General features: G+C 34.5%; 1 protein-coding gene across 1 annotated transcript; it reads left to right on the top strand.

Annotated features, from left to right (window-relative positions):
* Nucleotides 1-15,411: 15,411 nt before the first annotated feature.
* LOC145010266 (ubiquitin-like domain-containing protein CIP73) lies at nucleotides 15,412-19,453 on the top strand. Its single transcript, XM_078968830.1, has 16 exons — nucleotides 15,412-15,701; nucleotides 15,807-15,924; nucleotides 16,001-16,111; nucleotides 16,275-16,336; nucleotides 16,466-16,540; nucleotides 16,690-16,776; nucleotides 16,882-16,951; nucleotides 17,025-17,158; nucleotides 17,255-17,422; nucleotides 17,542-17,613; nucleotides 17,703-17,826; nucleotides 17,978-18,042; nucleotides 18,164-18,325; nucleotides 18,433-18,879; nucleotides 19,033-19,185; nucleotides 19,281-19,453. Exons 1-16 carry the CDS (start codon nucleotides 15,462-15,464, stop codon nucleotides 19,338-19,340), a joined length of 2,148 nt encoding a protein of 715 aa, XP_078824956.1. The 5' UTR covers nucleotides 15,412-15,461; the 3' UTR covers nucleotides 19,341-19,453.
* Nucleotides 19,454-19,706: the final 253 nt, after the last annotated feature.

Raw genomic sequence — 19,706 nt, forward strand, 5'->3', positions numbered from 1 at the left:
TTCAACTGGAAAATCATACAAAAGAAATTTCTTATACTTGGAAGTCGGGATGTTACAACTCTCTCCCACTTAAATTAGATTTCTTCTTCGAAATCGTTCCTTTTAAAAACTCAGATCATACCAACATCCCGAGGAACGCAATAGTAAATTCTACACATAAAACGACCTTCCCAAAACAATCAAACCAAACAGAAACTGCCAACCTGAAGAAGAACAACCCATAATCCCATGCAAAGACCCAACCTTATATATCCGAACTTGGGTATCGAATTGGTCTGACTCCCTGACAGACGTCCCAAACTGAACCAATTTCTAAAACCATGATAGTTATCCATCAAACAATCTATTCAATCCTTGATGATAAAAATTCCATAAATACATTGAGATACAAAACATAGGCTTCCTCAACTGTCAGTCCGATATACTATTGCTAAGAGCCCAAAACCTCATCACTTTTCCTTCATTCAAAAGGTGGAACCATCCTGGAGCACAGACACATAAGTTAAATTCTGAACCCTTTAACTGATGCCTTGACATATAGATTTCTTAACCCACATCTCTCTAGATACGGGCCTTGCATAGATCATTTGAACGTATGTTAGCCCCGTAAACCATTTGTATTGTTAATACCCAATGTGAGTTGTTACAACCATGCTAAAACCATAGTTGGCCTGCTGCGACGTTCTTCAGATGTCAGAATGTTAGACAATTGTCACCCAGACCTACCGGTCTAGCTGTAGCTAATAGCTTAGGTACGGGATTGCCATTCCCGTATAAATCTTTACACAAGTGTCACGCTCTCTTACCGGAATTCTGGTTGTAATTCCAGACTTTAGAGGTGTACTCTGGTAGGTATAGTGAAGACCATGTCTCACAAAATTGTATCAACATGTTTACATATAGTGTAATGAAAACCCTTTTGTAAGTGAAAATATTACGTTTCCATAGTAATTACATAGTGTAAAATAACTATACCTTTAAATAATTATTTATTCACCCCATAATGGTAAAATAGTGTTAATGACCTATAAACTACATTCATTATAGTTTATCATAAATGTTTTGTTGTGTCTCCATATATATATATATATATATATATATATATATATATATATATATATATATATATATATATATATATATATATATATATATATATATATATATATATATATAAGTTAACATGTTTAGATGTTTTAAAAGATTATATCATATCATTTACATCTAATACAAGTATAAAAATATTTAGTATGATAAAGCCAATTTTCTAGTTTTTGATTTTTTTAACGTCACTAACCAGTAAAAATTTAGGTTGTAAACCTTGTAAATTTTAGTTTTACCTTTTTGTGGATATTAAGTCAAACTAACATTATATGTTTAAAATAACATATTTTAGGTCAAATCTCACAAAAATGATATCATAACCTAGTCATGACCATTTTTGCTAGAAAAACCCTTCTTTTACATAAAAATTGTGGGTTTTTAGGTTTTCTTTTTGTAAAATCAAATCATTGGTATTTTTAACTAGTTTCATAACACATGTTCAATATAACATATTTTGATTTGTATGCCACAAAAATAATGTAATAGCTTGGTTAAAACCATTTTTCCTAGAAAAGTCATATTATGTTCATAAAACCATAATTTATATTGTTTTGTTTTTGTGACTTTTTCTCAAAAACATATAGTATGTTTATAATCATTATTCATAGATTTTTGCATTTTAAACAACATGTCACACATAAATGTTGATAATACTAGGTAATAACATTATTTCATGTAAATAATACTTTTACACAACTTGAAGACTAAAAATGCATAACAACTAGTCTTATTACACAAATATACTTATAGCCCCCCCCCCCCCCCCCCCCCAAAAAAAAAAAAAAAAAAAAAAAAAAAAACTTGGATAAAATGAAAATAAAGGGGTATGAACTCACATTGAGTGTGTTTCTTGGTGGATAAAGAGATGAGGATGAAGGTTTTCAAGCTTATAACACTTGAAGACACTTGAAGAACACTTGGAGATTGAATTATCGTATGGATATTAACACATATTAATGTGAGTAATTGCAACAAAACTAGTATATATGCATGTAGAATCACTAGATTAGTAAGGAAAAACTTACCAAAAGATGAGTAACCAACTTATGGAGAATTAACCTTGAGAGAAATAAAGTGTTCTTGAGAGAAAATGAAGGGATGAAGATGAAGTGAAAAAAAAAAGGGGGGGGGGGGGGGGGGAAGGGAAGGTGCTTTGGTAGGGGGTATGGGGGATATAGACTTGACTAGTAGTGTATTAGCTTATGCTTTATGCTTTGGTATATAAGGTGTTAGCTATGGTAGGTAACATCCTAGATTGTGGTGAATTTTATATAAAAAAAAGTCAACCGTTTATAAAAACTTGGCTTCTTTTTACAAAAATAGTGGTATTTTTATAAAGGGATATGGTATAAAGGATGTATAAATGTTTAATTTGAATTATAGAAATTCAAATTGTTATAAAAACCATTATTATCAAAAATAATAATACGTTACATGAAAGTTAGGTCGAATTTCTAAGTTCTTTTCGTTAAAAATTAGGTGTTTAGTCGGATATAGAATTCGTCGCATTTCGGTGATGAATTCATCAAAAATTTGTGTTTGTAGCGTTTGTGATGAATTTCCATGTAGTATAGGATTTATGATCTTCACTGCATTGAGTTATGAATATTATTTATACATAAATAATATGTGATTAAATTATCGAATTTTTGCTTACCAACCCAAATTGGGGTTTATTCAATAATTTTCAATAAGAGAAGTACTTTTTATTATAATTTGTCGAGAGTACATTAGAAACATTAGAGAAATTACATTTCTCCTAAAATTCTAATACAAGTTAAGTTGAGCTGGTTTGCTTTTGTTGACCAGATTTGACCCAAAATTAACTGTTGTCACACTTGTTCCACTCTTGGAACCCTTTCTCAGTCTTTTCTAGCCACATATACTCTTATTCCGGAAGGAATAATCTATGCACATTCTGTTTCTTAATATCTTTCTACCTTATTCCACTCCTGGAACCTGTTCTCAATGTTTTTTAACCACACATACTCTTATTCCCGAAGGAATCATCTATCTACATTCTCGAAGGAAACATCATATTATTCCTAAAGGAACCATCTATCCAACTCCCGTATGAATAAATTTTTTATATTCCCATAATATTTCAAGTGAATTTCATGCTCACACTATAGTCTTACACATCATGTGACATCTCCCAATTTCTCGGCCAGAAAAGACCGGTTTAGTTTATGCTTTAAAATAAATCCAGAGTAATCCCTCCAATAAAAATATGCAGAATTCATCCCAAAACAAAATATGATAAAAATTTATCAAAACATTTCTTAAAGAAATGTATTTTTCATTTCATTACAAAACTCGGGATGTCCACATCGATACAGACCAAAAGCATAAACAGTATATTATAGACATTACATCAGTTATTTACATCTACTGACCTATAATCCAAAAATCTCTCGTCGTCATCCAACTATGCTCTAGGTCCACTACCTGTAATATAAAAAGCTGAGTAGGTCAGGCTTGGGAGCCTGGTGAGCATATAGGGTTTTCAACCCACAATAAACAAATTTATTAATTTCATCAACCAATAATAAATTTAGTAATTTTATCAACCAACAATATCCCTGATTACTCATTCCTGTTATCCTCACTTTACGTCCCTAAACATCTATCATAAGGGACCTAGTCTAAGGATCTTTTTTTGGGTGATAACACTGCTTAGGGGATTCCTCAGCAATACATGTCAAATAAGGCAACTATGGGGGGGATGAAGTACATCTGGTGAACACTTAGTTCAAAAACACCTACAGGTTGCGAGCCTGCTAGCGTTCCGCTAGACCGTCTAAAATAGTATGTGGTCGTCATCTATACTCCGCTAGATGACTAGAAACATCAACAACATCGAGGCCTCTCATCATTTTAACACACATAAACTATTTCATCTACCCATGTCATACCCAACATATTTGTAGATAATACATATACAATTTAAATCATTCAAAACATGTATAAAAACTTTATTCAACATCTATCTCCAATAAACAAACAATATTTATACACATAGCACACATTTTATAGAAAATACTTCATATTTATGTATAAGATGAAAGTGAGCGCACAATCACATGATTTAACGATGATTAGACAACACTTTGTCCCTTAAAATAATCTCTTTCGATAAAATCGGGATGTTTTCTGCAAAACTGGGTTTCACGCGGACAGAGTTTTGACTCGAAAACTCTTTTTCCCGGGATTTTCAGGTGCTTCGGGACTTGATTACGACGCTAGGATGGTATTTTAGGTTTAGGGGTATTTAGTGTAACATATAGAAAAGTAGAGGGTGAGAGGATGTAAAGTTTGTAACATTTATTCGTCTGGCTTCGCTCACTATTTATAGTGGCTGATGCCTTGAGTTACGTTGGGTGTAAGTTTCCTGGTATGCGGGGCGTACTACTTTACCAACCACTACGTTGGGTGTACATCGAGTACATTGGGCGTACGGAAGTATTATCTTGGATGTGTCAAGGTTGCGAACACATGTGCACCATGAAATAGAGTAGGGGTACATGGCCAATTTTGGACCGTGAACACAATAGTACGATGGGCGTACATATCTTGTACATCGGGCGTACATATATACGCGAAGCGTACCTCTTGGTACGCTGGGCGTTCTTCCAGCTTCGAGGTTTGTGCTTGAAACTTAAAAAAATTCATATCTTTCGCATTGTTGGTCGGTTTTTGACGTTCTTTATATCCATGCGTAGGTAAATTTTGCTCTACAAATTTTGTTTAGATTCTGTCGAATAATTCTGACTTTATTTTTAAAGTTGTATTTTAATAGGCAGGGACAGGAAAAGTCCATTAAAAATTCATAACTTCTTCATCCGACGTCCGTTTCCGTCTATATTTTTACCGTTAAACTACAATCGACAAGATCTTTGATTCTTGTTTAGTTTGTGTCGGCTAAAAAATCACTCGATGTAAAATTTGAGTTTCGGGCTGCATATTGCTATACCAAGTCTTTAAAAATTCATAACATCCTCATACGAAGTCAGATTTGGACATTCTTTTTATGCACGCTCTCGGTTTAATGTGTATTACGACTTTAATTTAGATTGCTAAGTCTAAAAAGCACTTTTATCATAAAGTCACTTTTTACGTCACACAGCGTTGTGCTAGTTCTCTCCCGAAAATTCGACATGTCATAACTTCTTCGTTATAACTCGAATTTCGGTATTCTTTATATCTCCGGAATCCTTGTTTCAACCACTACAACTTTCTTCATAGATATTGGCTTTATCTGACATTTATTTTCAATGTTTATTTTTATCCTTAATTTATTAAATCATAATAATTAAGTTTAAGCGCATAATAGTCAAATAATACATCTTTATTACTTCAAAACAAGTTACAAAGTTTGACCTAGACTATTACATCATCATTAATGCCTAGCCTAGAAAAATGCACATTACAATTCTCTCCCCGTTAAGATGATTCCGTCCTCGGAATCATACATCAGCAAACAAACATGCATAGCGACTCATCATGTCACTCTTCGTTTCCCATGTGAGATTTGGCCCATTGGTATGTTTCAATCACACAAGCACTAAATCGACTATCTTGCATCACAACTTCTTAGTCTTACGGTCAACGATTGCCTCCGGTTCTTCAATTAACCTCTTACTTTCATCCAACCTTAATTCATAAATTGGAATTACGTCGGGAACTTCTCCTGTGAATTTCCTCAAATAACACATGTGGAAAGTGTTATGAATACCATCTAGTTCTTCTGGTAGTTCTAGTTGTAAGATTGCTTCCCAATCTTTTGAAGAACTTTAAACGGTCCAATAAACCTTGGACTCAACTTTCCTCTTTTACTAAATCTTATAGTCCCTTCCGCAACGAGACTTTAAGTAAAACCGAATCTCCAACTTCAAAATATTATCAGTTGTCTTTTCTTATCAGCATAGCTCTTTTGATGATCCTCAGCTGCTAACATTCTTTCCATAATCACTTTCAACTTTTCAGCAATCTGATGAACTATCTCGGGTCCCATAAACTGCTTTTCTCTAGCTTCAAGCCAACATGATGGCATTTGACACTTTTTTCAATACAAAGCTTGATAAGGTGCCATCTTGTTGCTCGAGTGGAAACTGTTATTGTAGTAAAATACTACCAGAGGTAAATGTTCATCCCAGTTACCTTGGAATTCCAGGGTACATGCTCTTAGCATACCATCCAATGTTTGAATCGTTTGTTCGCTCTAACCATCGGTTTGCGGATGGTAAGTTGTACTTAAACACAATTTCGTACCCGATTCCTCTTGTAGACTTCTCCAAAATCTTGACATGAAACAACTATCACAATCTGATACCATCGTTAAAGGAACACCGTGAAGTCTCACTATCTCCTTCATGTAAGCATTTGCAAGTTCATCCACATACCATTTTTCATTGGTTGCTATGAAGTGTGCACTTTTAGTAAACCGATCAATGACCACCCAAATCATGTCGTGACCACTTTTTGTTCTAGGCAGTTTAGTCACAAAATCCATGGTGATGTCTTCCCATTTACCCATAGGTATAGGTAAATGTTCTAAACTCCCATACGGTTTTTGATGTTGTGCCTTAATCCTCGCACATGTCACACACTCGGCCACATACTTTTCAACATCGAGCTTCATCGTCGGCCACCAGTAGTAGGGTTTCAGATCCCTATACATTTTTGTGTTGTCGGGATGAATCGAGTACATGGTCTTGTGAGCTTCCTCAATCAGAGGATCTCTTATTCCTCTCGTTTTAGGTACCCGAATCCTATCTTGGAATACCTTCAGTCCTTGACCGTTTATATCAAACACTAACATTTTGCCCAAACGTTCTTCTTTTCGGTCATTTTTCTCTAGATCTTCTATCTGAGCTTTCTTGATGCTTTCTACAATTGTTGAGACAACTTCAATTCTTAATGCTCTTGGCCTTTTCTTTTCAAGGCTCACTTTTCTGCTTAAAGCATCACCTACTACATTTGCTTTACCATGGTGGTAAAGTATTTCACAGTCATAATCTTTAAGCAACTCTAGCCAACGTCATTTTCTCATGTTCAATTGCTTCTGATTAAAGAGATACTGAAGACTCTTATGATCAGTGAAAAGTTTTCACTTTGTACCATAAAGATAATGCCTCCATATCTTTAGGGAAAATACTACCGGTGCCAACTACAGATCATGAGTGGGCTAGTTCTTTTCATGTTCTTTCAATTGTCTCGATGCATATACTATCACCTTATCTCTTTGGGTCATAACACAACCTAACCCAACTCCAGATGCATCGCTATAAACTGCAAAGTCTTTAACTCCTTTAGGTAAAGAAAGAACCGTGCTTCACATAATTTCTTCTTTAACTTCTCAAAGGCTACCTTATGCTTCTCTCTCCAAGTATAAGTAGCTCCTTTATGGGTCAAAGTTGTCAATGGAGCAGCTATCGAAGAAAAGTCTTGTATAAGTCTTCTGTAATATCCGGCTAATCCAAGAAAGCTTCGGATCTCTGTAGGACTTTTTGGTTGTTCCCACTTTATTATAGCTTCAATCTTAGGTGGGTCAATCATAATCCCTTCTTAGTTAACCACATGACCAAAAAATTGGACTTCTTGAATCCAAAAATCACATTTGGAGAACTTTGCATACAACTTCTCCTTTTTTTAGAACTTCTAACACTTCTCGCAGATGCTTATCATGCTCCTGATTGCTTTTTGAATAAATTAAAATGTCATCTATGAACACTATCACGGATTTATCGAGGAATGGTTTCCAAACCTTGTTCATCAAATCCATGAAGGCTACTGGAGCATTGGTTAGTCCAAATGACATAACAAAAAACCCATAGTGTCCATACCTTGTTCTGAATGCAGTCTACTTAATATCCTACTCTCTCACCTTTAGCTGATGATATCCTGACCTAAGATCAATCTTCGAGAAATAACTCAAACCTTGCATCTAATCGAACAGGTAATCAATCCTTGGCAACAAGTACTTGCTCTTTATTGTTTCCTTGTTCAGCTCTCTATAATCTATACACATTCTCATGCTCCCATCTTTCTTCTTTGCAAATAACACCAGAGCTCCCCAGGGTGATGAACTAGGTCTAATGAAACTGTTGTCCAAAAACTCCTAACGTTGCACCATAAGCTCCTTCATCTCTATTGGTGTTAATCGATATGGTGCTTTTTCTATTGGTGTTGTTCCTGGTAACAAGTCTATTCTAAACTCCACTTGTCTATTAGGGGGAAATCTAGAAAGATTTTTGGGAAAGACTTCCGGATAGTCACACACCACTGGTATGCTTTGCATTTCCTTCTTCTCCTTTTTGACATCGATCACGAATGCCAAGTAAGATGTGCATCCTTTAGACAAACATTTTCGGGCCTTCATCAGAGAAATGATTCCAGAATTCACTCTACGCTTGTCTCCGTACACCATAAATGACTCTTTTCCAGGCGGGTTTACCCTTACTATCTTTTTCTTACATAGTATTTCGGCATCATTGGTGCTAAATCAATCCATCCCTAGAATGTTATCGAAACCATTCAACTCAATGGGTAACAGCTCCTCATGGAATTCGTTTCCGTTCAGTTCGATGATATAATTTTTAATGCAATCGCTAACAGGTATGAATTTGCCACTAGCAACTTCTACAATTAGGGCATCATCAAGTTTTTCTATAGGAAATGCTAGTCTTCCACCAAATTTATGCGATATAAAGGAGTAATTCGCTCTAGAATCAAACAATAAGTTGGTAGGCAATCCATTTACAAGAAAGGTACCTGAAGCGACATCCGTTACATCCTTTGCGGCTTCCAATGTCATTTGGAAAGCTCTGGCTTTTGGCTTTGGTTGGAGATTGGGCCTTGTTGCCTCCTTCTTCTTCGGGAAGTCCTTAGCAATGTGCCCTTCTTCATTACATCCATAGCACACCCTTTTGTTGGATGTGTACTGATTAGCGTAGTGCCCTGGTTTTCCACATTTATAACAAGTGTCTTGTCCGTCATATTTTGCAAAGTGCTTCTTCTTGCATTTCTCACACCACTTCGCTTTGTCTCCTCCTCCAAATTTCCTCAAACTAGACTTCGAGAACTTGTTCTTCTTGTTGGAACCTGAAGTTCCTTCAAGCTTTCTATTCTCGCCAACTTCAACCTTGCTGGCGGCTCTTCCCTTGATCATATCTTCAACAGACTTGGCAACGCAGATAGCTGCCTCCAGAGTAAGTGTGTAACGCACTGGCACTGCATACTCCCATGGAAGTCCCTTTGCATACCTGTCGATTTTTGTCAGCTCATCTAGGACAATACGCAAAACAAACTCCATTTTGTATGTGAAGTTATTGGTGTATTCATCAATGGACATGCTTCCCTTTTTCAGTGTCAGAAATTGGTTTTCTAGCTCAAGTAGATTTTGGGTTGAGTAGTACTTGTCCTTGAAATGCACCAAGAACTCTGCCCAAGTTAGTTGCAGTGGATCAATAGGGCTTAGGGTCTTCCTCAGAGTATTCCACCAACGAACAACGCTACCTATGAACTGACGCACTACAAATATGGTTTGTAGCTTGCCTTTACAACCATATGTCATAAAGGATAATTCCATCTCCGAGATCCAATCCATTACTTCGATGGGATCTTCATTTCTAGTAAAAGTTGACGGTTTTCAAGTCATAAAATATTTGTACTTGCATCCATTTTTCTCAACTCTGTCCTCTTGGTTATTCCTCCTATCCATAAGCGGTTCAGTTTAACCAACCAATCTACTATAATTTCCTGCCTCTGACTGACCGTCTTTTAATTCCGGTTTTTCAACAGGCATTGAAGGTTTAGTCTTGTTGCTCAGCAACAATTGTCTCATTTCCTCCATTTGTTCAGCCATCATGGCTTAAATCATGGCTCACACTCCATTCATTGTGATTGCTTCTGGTGCAGCTTCTGCTATAGGCACCTGCTCCATCACTTGGGGTCGAGGTTGCTGATTTCTATTTGCATTTCCAGCTCTACTTCCGGTTTTCGCCATTGTGATTTATACACCAAATTAGGCGAATTTAGATCTTCATTCACGATAGATATTAAAATTCTCCTTATCACTCTGAAATGTTACATGCTAGTTCTAATATCGTAGTCATATGCTTAGAATCCTGAACACATAAGGTTTCCAGATTCGATCGACAACAGACCATAGATCTGAACAAATAATATCATATATGGCAAATATATAACATTTAGCACATAAAACCATTTTAGGCATCTTTCCTAAAATATACTAGTGCTCTAATACCCACAGTGAAATCCCCTAATTTCTCGGCCAGAAAAGACCGGTTTAGTTTATGCTTTAAAATAAATCCAGAGTAATCCCTCCAATAAAAATATGCAGAATTCATCCCAAAACAAAATATGATAAAAATTTATCAAAGCATTTCTTAAAGAAATGTATTTTTCATTTCATTACAAAACTCGGGATGTCCACATCGATACAGACCAAAAGCATAAACAGTATATTATAGACATTACATCAGTTATTTACATCTACTGACCTATAATCCAAAAATCTCTCGTCGTCATCCAACTATGCTCTAGGTCCACTACCTGTAATATAAAAAGCTGAGTAGGTCAGGCTTGGGAGCCTGGTGAGCATATAGGGTTTTCAACCCACAATAAACAAATTTATTAATTTCATCAACCAATAATAAATTTAGTAATTTTATCAACCAACAATATCCCTGATTACTCATTCCTGTTATCCTCACTTTACGTCCCTAAACACCTATCATAAGGGACCTAGTCTAAGGATTTTTTTTGGGTGATAACACTACTTAGGGGATTCCTCAGCAATACATGTCAAATAAGGCAACCATGGGGGGGATGAAGTACATCTGGTGAACACTTAGTTCAAAAACACCTACAGGTTGCGAGCCTGCTAGCGTTCCACTAGACCGTCTAAAATAGTATGTGGTCGTCATCTATACTCCGCTAGATGACTAGAAACATCAACAACATCGAGGCCTCTCATCATTTTAACACACATCAACTATTTCATCTACCCATGTCATACCCAACATATTTGTAGATAACACATATACAATTTAAATCATTCTAAACATGTATAAAAACTTTATTCAACATCTATCTCCAATAAACAAACAATATTTATACACATATCACACATTTTATAGAAAATACTTCATATCTATGTGTAAGATGAAAGTGAGCGCACAATCACATGATTTAACGATGATTAGACAACACTTCGTACCTTAAAATAATCTATTTCGATAAAATCGGGATGTTTTCTAAAAAACTGGGCTTCACGTGGATAGAGTTTCGGCTTGAAAACTCTTTTTCTTGGGATTTTCAGCTGGTTCGGGACTTGATTACGATGCTAGGATGGTATTTTAGGTTTAGGGGCATTTAGTGTAACATAAAGGAAAGTAGCGCGTGAGAGGATGTAAAGTTTGTAACATCAATTCGACTGGGTCCACTCACTATTTATAGTGGCTGATGCCTTGAGTTACGTTGGGTGTAACTTTCCTGGTATGCGGAGCGTACTACTTCACCAACCACTACAGTGGCGTACGAAGGGATTATCGACCCGTCAAGACTACGAACACGTGTGCACCACGCAATGGAGTAGGGCTACGTGGCCAATTTTGGACTGTGAACACAATAGTACGTTGGGCGTATATATCTCGTACATTGGGCGTACATATATACGCTAAGTGTACCTCTTGGTACGCTGGGCGTTCTTCCAGATTCGAAGTTTGTGTTTGAAACTTCAAAAATTCATATATTTCAGATAAATGCTCTATTTTTAATGTTTTTTATATCTACGCGTAAGTGAAATTATGCTCTACAACTTTTGTTTGGACTTCGTCGGCTAATTATGACTTTATTTTTAAAGTTATATTTTAATAGGCCGAGACAGGAAAAGTCCGTTAAAAATTCATAACTTTTTTCATCCGACGTCTGTTTCCATCTATATTTTTACCGTTAAACTACAATCGACATGATCTTCGATTCTCATTTAGGTTGTGCCGGCTAAAAATCGGTCAATCTAAAATTCGAGTTTCGAGCTGCATACTATTATTTCAAATCTTAAAAAATTCATAACTTCCTCATACGAAGTCAAATTTAAACATTCTTTTTGTGCACTCTCTCGGTTTAACATGTACTATGACTTTCATTTAGATTGCTAAGGCTAAAAATCACTTTTATCGTAAACTCACTTTTTACGTCATACAGCGTTGTGCCGGTTCTGTCGTAAAACTTCGATAGGTCATAACTTCTTTGTTATAACTTGGATTTCAGTATTATTTATATCTTCGGAATCCTTGTTTCAACCACTACAACTTTCTTCATAGATATCGGATTTATCTAACATTTATTTTTGACACTTATATTTATCCTTAATTTATTAAATCATAATAATTAAGTATAAGCACATAATACTCAAATAATACATCTTTATTACTTCAAAACAAGTTGCAAATGTTGACCTAGACTATTACATTATCATTAATGCCTAGTCTAGAAACACGGACGTTACACATCACATGTCTCATCTCAATGTATCTCATCATCTCCTCAAGAGATCTTCTACTACCACTCTAGTACTTAACTCATTAAGTACTTAATGTAAATCTTGATCTACTAACATATATGTATTTAAAAAAAATACCCTTGGCATCTAGCCATGTATCCATACTCTATCTCTATCCAATATATGATGGTTATTTGACACAATACCATCAATATCTAACCACACCCGTATACTCTATACCCAACCACACTTACATACTCTATATTCAACCACACTTACATACTCTAAACATACATACATACATACACATTTACATGATTATAAACATATAATCATAATCTATCTTCGTCTAACAACTTGTAGGTATTCAACATAATACCATCTACATCTAATCGTACCATTTACATTCTATCTATGTCTTATATATCTTGGGTATTTAAGAAAATACCACTAACATCTACTCATACACATATAATCATCCATTAGGATATAGTTCATATAATCACTCACTATCTTCATCTAACGAGTTATGGGTATTTAACAAAACACCACGAGCATATAAGCATGCATACATAATAACATAAACACATATAACATGCATAAATAATCTAGCAAGAGAGTGAATTATAACTGACCTTGTTGGTTAGTGAATACTAACTATCCTTAGCTTCCATTCTCTAACTGATGCATCTTGATCCATCTTCTTTGCTCAAGGCCTATTCATACAACATATAAAGTCCCTTAGAACTTGTCTTGGCCTATTAAGAGCTTAATCACTCTAACATTTCATCTTCTACCTCTAAATCGATTTTACCCAATGAATTAAGCATCCCATACTATCTAATTCATTACATGCTAATCCTAATGCATCAAGTCACCCCTCTCATTAGGTAAGGTTTCAAACCCTAACTTTCTGTATATGGGTTTTACCATGGAAATCACATATAAGGCTTGCTCAAAGCTTCTAAATCCTCTCAATAACATCATAATCAAAGACATAGGTTGATTAATTCAACCATTCTAGTCAATATGACATTTTCACCATTAAAGCTCAAAGTTTCATCTTAAGGTTTATGTTTTATGGCGTGAAACTCAATAAGTCAATAAGTTGTTGTTTTTTTTTTTTTTAATTATTATTATTTTTAAGTGATTGTCTTAGCTTATACATGTTTTAATGAGTATTTGACTTTTAAAATCCAAAAAATTATAAGCAATTGTGAAAAATTATAAATCTTAAGTTACAAAAATTTCAACTTAAGGGGTGTTTGGATAGGGAAAAAATAAGCTGCTTATTGCTTATTGCTTAATCACACCGTAATAAGCAAATTTAAGTGTTTGGATAGGAGTTTTTTAAAATCAGCTAATTGTAGTAGGAATAAGCCAAATAAGCTGATTTTAATAAGCAATGGGGAATGCTTATTGCTTATTATTTATTGTTTATTGGTCATTTTACTCATATAAGTTGTTTTGCTTGTCGAACACTTACAATGCTTATTGCTTATTCCCACCGCAATAATCTAATCCAAACACATTTTAAAAAAATATTTATTCTCACCGCAATAAATAAATAAGCAATAAGCTAATAAGCGAAAAACTATTTATACAAACACCTCCTTAAAAGGATCTTTCATATTGTTAAATACTTTTTTGATTTTTTAAATTACCAATAAATAAATATATTGTTTTTAAATAAAAATCTCAATCACCCTCTCCGTTTCAGCCTTTGAGACAACCAAGTTAGTTTAAAAAGGAAAAAAAAAAAAAAAAAGTTCTTGTTTTCTTAAGAGAACTTAAAACTGTGATTAGATTAATTACTCCATTTCTTGAATTTAAGCCCATGGGAAGTACGTGAGTATGGCCCATATTATCATCTTGACTTGTGTACACGTGACGTTTCAGATCCCACTAAGCATCAGGAATCGATAATCCAGAACGTTCGTCGTCCGGAATGTTTTTCCGATCAACTTCACAGGAATTTTCTTTTAGCCGATCTCCATCAACATTTTCATTTTCATTGAAATCTTGTTCATGAGGTTTGAATTCCCTCATTCTTCTTCCTCCTCTCCGACCTCGTTTCTGGTATCGAAATCTTTTTCCCCTTTCTTCACTCTCATCTTCATAATCGGTCATCACCTTCGTGAAAGCAGGATCCCAGTTCCCGATTTCCTCTGTTACCCATTTTGGATACATTTTACATTAACCCATGCAATACGATCGTAACTGATTCCTTACGCTTCAAGTCCTTGTTTCAAATTTCACATTTCGGACAACTGATTTCTTCCACTTTTGCTCACAACATCTTTAAATGATCTTTCTCCCCACATTGGTGCATAGTTTGATCATGGAATATTTGAGATGAAGTACGTCATTTCCATTTCGCCACCCTGTTGTGATTGTATTATTTTCCTAAAAATTATAACTTTATAATTTTTTGTTCAGTTTAAAATCTGATTATTTTCAACCATCAAAAGGCGTGAAGGAGACACCCTTCCATCTTCTCCAAGATACTATCAAGAAACGCAGTTGTTAAGAAATGTTCTATACCAACCTCACAAAAGGTACGTTACGTTATTTGCATAATTGCATATCACACCAAAACCCGATACGTATAAAAATTAATCCATAATCGTGATACAATTTGTAATCGATAGTATTCATTGGGTTGGGTTTATCGTATTCGAAGCGACAATGTCGAACCATTAGTTTCGTTATTTCACCTCATTTGTATTTTTTCCTCCGTTTTATCTTTCCTATCATCTCGTTTGGGGTAAACAGGTCAATTTGAAGATTGGATTATCAATTCAGTTATCCTCGTTCGACATTCTTGTTCATGGCAGATCAACATTCCGACGAACATGTGAATACATCTAGTGTTGATGTTAAAAGTTCAGAACCAAAAACTGTGGCAGATCAACGTTCTGATGAAACTTTGAAATCAAAAGCAGATAAACTTTCAGATGCTGAAGGTGCAACCACGAGTAATGTTACTGTTGAAAGTTCTGGATCAACAGTGGAGATTAATATCAAGACGCTAGATTCACAGTTACACAGCTTTCATGTCGACAGAAATGTATATCCTTCCCTTATCTATGTCTTTTTGTCAGTTTTATTACGCAATTGGTTGTTTCATTTATTTCCCTCGATTTAAATGTACAATTCTTCCGACAAAATTCAGATGCCAGTTTCATTATTCAAGGAAAAGATAGCTGGTGAAGTTGGCCTTTCAGTGGAACACCAGCGACTCATCTTTAGAGGCAAAGTGTTGAAAGATGAAGATCTTCTTTCTGAATATCGTATCCTATTATTATTTTTTCTATGTGTATGTGTGTGTGTGTGTGATTATCAAGTGAGACCCTTGACTATTTATAGACGTTGAAAGTGGACATACACTGCATCTAGTGTCTAGACAACCATCTGATATTCAAGTCTCATCTGACTTCCATGATGCAGATGACACATTTTCAACTCAAAGCAATACAGGTTTGTACGCATGCACTTCATTTTCTAATCGATTATTTCAAGAAAATCTTATGATTATGGCAAAATTGTCATACGGAATTAAAAAAGTACATCATAGTTTAAACATATAAACATCAAGTCAAAAACTAAACCAATACGATGGATTTTTTTTTCTCATGACTAGATGCTAATTCTATTGGTGGGCATGTTTCCCACAATGAAGATGGTAGTCCAGATATAACTCAGGTATGTTTCTCTTTTCTCATGGTCTTCTGTCAATGTTGTCTAAGAAGCCAATATTGATCTTTTTGCTTGTATAGTTGATGAATATTGTCAAAATCAAAGGGTAAAATGGTCATTTTCTTTCTATTCTAGGTGATTGGGGCAGTTTTGAATTCCTTTGGGGTAGGGGGTCAAACCCCTGTTGGTGTATCACAACCAAATATGCAGGTGACATTTGTTCTTTCATTTTTTTTGTTTCATTGTGTGATACTAACACCTCTTGTATTTCTATTTTTTTTTTTTTTTTTTTTTATTTTTTATTTTTTTTTTAGTTTTGATAAAAATCTTTTATAATAATTTTGTGTACTTATTTACAGTTTAGCATTCCCATGCAAGTTACCCAAGGAAATGAAAGAAACCCTAGTCCTACTCAAACCCCAGCACTCGTACCCACAATTACTACAGTAAAATATCATCTTTCAAATTTTTACTTTAATCATCAAAACCCAAAAGTTTATTTTTCTATTTTCCACACAACCTTACTTTATGCTCTTGGATTGCTTTTCTAGCCAATTCCTGATTCTTTAAACACAATTTCTGAGTTTATGAACCATATGGAACAAGCATTATCACAAAATGGTACATAATAACTCATGAATTATCTTCTTAATATCACATAAATATTCCTTGTTAATTATTTGATATTTTACAGGGAATCACACATCAGATAATCGTGCAACAGAATTGCCTTGTAATGCTAATGGCTTACCATCACCAGCAGCTTTAGCAGTTGTTATGCGACATGCACAACGTCTTCTCAGTGGACCCGCTGTTCAATCTCTATCTGTATTTATCTCTCTATTATATTTTTTTTTATATTCTTACATAAATTCTTATTATATCATATATCTTATGATTTATAAACCAAAATTGTCCTCATAGAAAACAGCAACACGACTGGAGGAAGAAGAAGGTTCTACTCATGATGTCACAGTAAGAACCCAAATCCAATCGGAAGCCATGCAGTCTGGGCTTGCCATGCAACATTTAGGTGCTCTTTTCCTAGAGCTTGGTCGTACAATGCTCACATTACATATTGGAGAATCTCCCGTATGCTTTTTTTTTTTTTTTTTTTACTTTTTCATTTTTTTTTTGGTACTACAATAGTTATATAATAAGTATTGTCATTTAGTCATGTACAATTGAACTGATTAAGGTCAACATTTCAGGCTGAATCTTATGTAAACCCTGGGCCAGCTGTTTATATATCTCCATCGGGTCCTAATCCTATAATGGTTCAGGTTTGTGGGCATACACACACTTGTAAAATTTAAAAAAAAAAAGATTTTTAAAGGGGTTAATGAATAATGAATCCACAATCTTCTTGTAGCCCTTTCCTCTACAAACCAATTCTCTATTTGATAGTCATGCAAATGCAAATGCAAATCCTGGAGCTTATACTCCTATTGGAATTGGAAGTATCCCAAGGCACATTAACATACATATTCATACTGGTGAGTTAACTCAATTTGCCTTCACATAACCTATATATATATATATATATATATATATATATATATATATATATATATATATATATATATATATATATATATATATATATATATATATATATATATGTTCTCATATTTATCGTTTTAACAGGAGTAAGGGAAACTAATGTTGAATCATCAAATCAAGCAAATGATGATCTTCCACAGGCTCCAATGGTATGCTAATATTGTTTGAGGTCAAGGCTTTGATGTCAAAGTGTCATAATCAAAATCAAATACACTTTATGTATCGTTTTTTTTTTGTTTGAATGTTGTTATGATAGTATTTTCTCAATAGGATACACAAGGTGTTGGAAATGTTGTTTCAAGTAGTACAAGAATGGAATCTTTAAGTGAAACAGAAGGTGCTTCATCATCATCATCCAGTGGGAGGAGTAGTATCCCTACAAATGCTTCTTCTATTCCTGTTGGACTTGGCTCAGGAGGTTTACAACATAAGGTGTCTACCTTTGTTCAAAATATTTTTTCTTATAATCCTTTTTTTTTTTACTTCTTTAATTCTTTTACTTAATTATTTACTAAAATTACCTTCAAATGTGATTTTAGAAGCGACATTGGCCAACAAGATCAGAGGTTGTTGGTAGTGGCCAATCAGATCCATCTGCAACAATGAATCAAGTTATGCAAGATCCTACTTTATCTGGTTTACTATCAGGACTTTCAAATCAAAACGGGAATAATTCTCAAGATTTCTTTAAGAATCTAATGAATCAAGTTTCTCAAAACCCTACAATGATGAACACCATTAATCAACTTGCTCAACAGATGGATGGTAATCAAGATCCAGGTGGCATGCGTAGTGGGCCCAGGAGTGGAAATCTTGATATATCAAGTATGGTTCAACAAATGATGCCATTTGTCTCTCAAGCTCTTAATCATGGAAGTTCAAGTTCAAATATGCTTCAACCCACTCCATCAAGGAAAGGTGCTCTTAATAGACGTTACAGCAGTGTGAAGAGTTTGAACACTAATGAAAGATCAAGTGATTTTAAGGTTTTTTTTTAACCAACTTTATCTTTTATCCATAATTGTAATGTAGTTTGATTTTACATTACCTATATTGGTTAAACGTAAATTAAAGTCTGTTGCTTTTTCATGCAATTTGCGCATTGTTATTTATTGACATTTTTGTGTTAATATTTGTAGATGAATCTAGAACATGTGGCCCAGAAAATCGTGGACCAATACCCACCTTTAGAAATCTTTTCATCATTAGTTGAAACTGCTTCTGGATTATACAACAGTGCATATGATACAGGTGCACTTGATGAGTTATGCTCAGAAGAGGAGTTGGCTCAGGTTCTTCATTTTCTTTATCTATTTTATGCTACCATTTTATTTATTTTTAATGGTTTTATACGCATATTTGATTCATTTGTATTTGGGACTTGTAGGAATTTATGGAGATGTTGAAACGTGATATTTCTAGAAGACTTCAAGGAGATAGACGATGATCATTGCTCTTTTTTTTTTTTTGGTTACTTATTTTACAATGGAAATGGTTTTTTTGGTTGCTCGTTTTTTTATTCTTTAATTTCTATTGAATTCAAGTTTTGGTTAAAGCATGTAAAGCAATCAAGAAGAGTAAAATCTCTTTTGCTTCCTCTACCATAATCTAGAACTCTTGACCTTTGACCTTTAGCTCTCTTGTTTTCTTTTCACTCACAAGTATGTTTTTCTTGACTTCACAAGTATGTTTTTCTTGACTTCAAACCCAATGTTGCTCACGTAGCCTACTTCAATAGGTGGCCCATTGGCCTTGGTTATTGTGTTTATAGGTGTAATTTTTGGATTGACAATCGTTTAGAAAATCAATAATA

Source organism: Lactuca saligna, chromosome 8 (assembly GCF_052625555.1).
Source record: "Lactuca saligna cultivar CGN05327 chromosome 8, ASM5262555v1, whole genome shotgun sequence".
Taxonomy (NCBI): Eukaryota; Viridiplantae; Streptophyta; class Magnoliopsida; order Asterales; family Asteraceae; genus Lactuca; species Lactuca saligna.

Excerpts from the sequence above, each read along its gene's own strand:
- LOC145010266 (XM_078968830.1), top strand. The coding sequence starts at position 15,462 with ATGGCAGATCAACATTCCGACGAACATGTGAATACATCTAGTGTTGAT. Across the intron at positions 16,952-17,024 it reads ACAAGCATTATCACAAAATG|GGAATCACACATCAGATAAT; the intron begins GTACATAATAAC and ends GATATTTTACAG. Across the intron at positions 17,827-17,977 it reads TAACATACATATTCATACTG|GAGTAAGGGAAACTAATGTT; the intron begins GTGAGTTAACTC and ends TCGTTTTAACAG.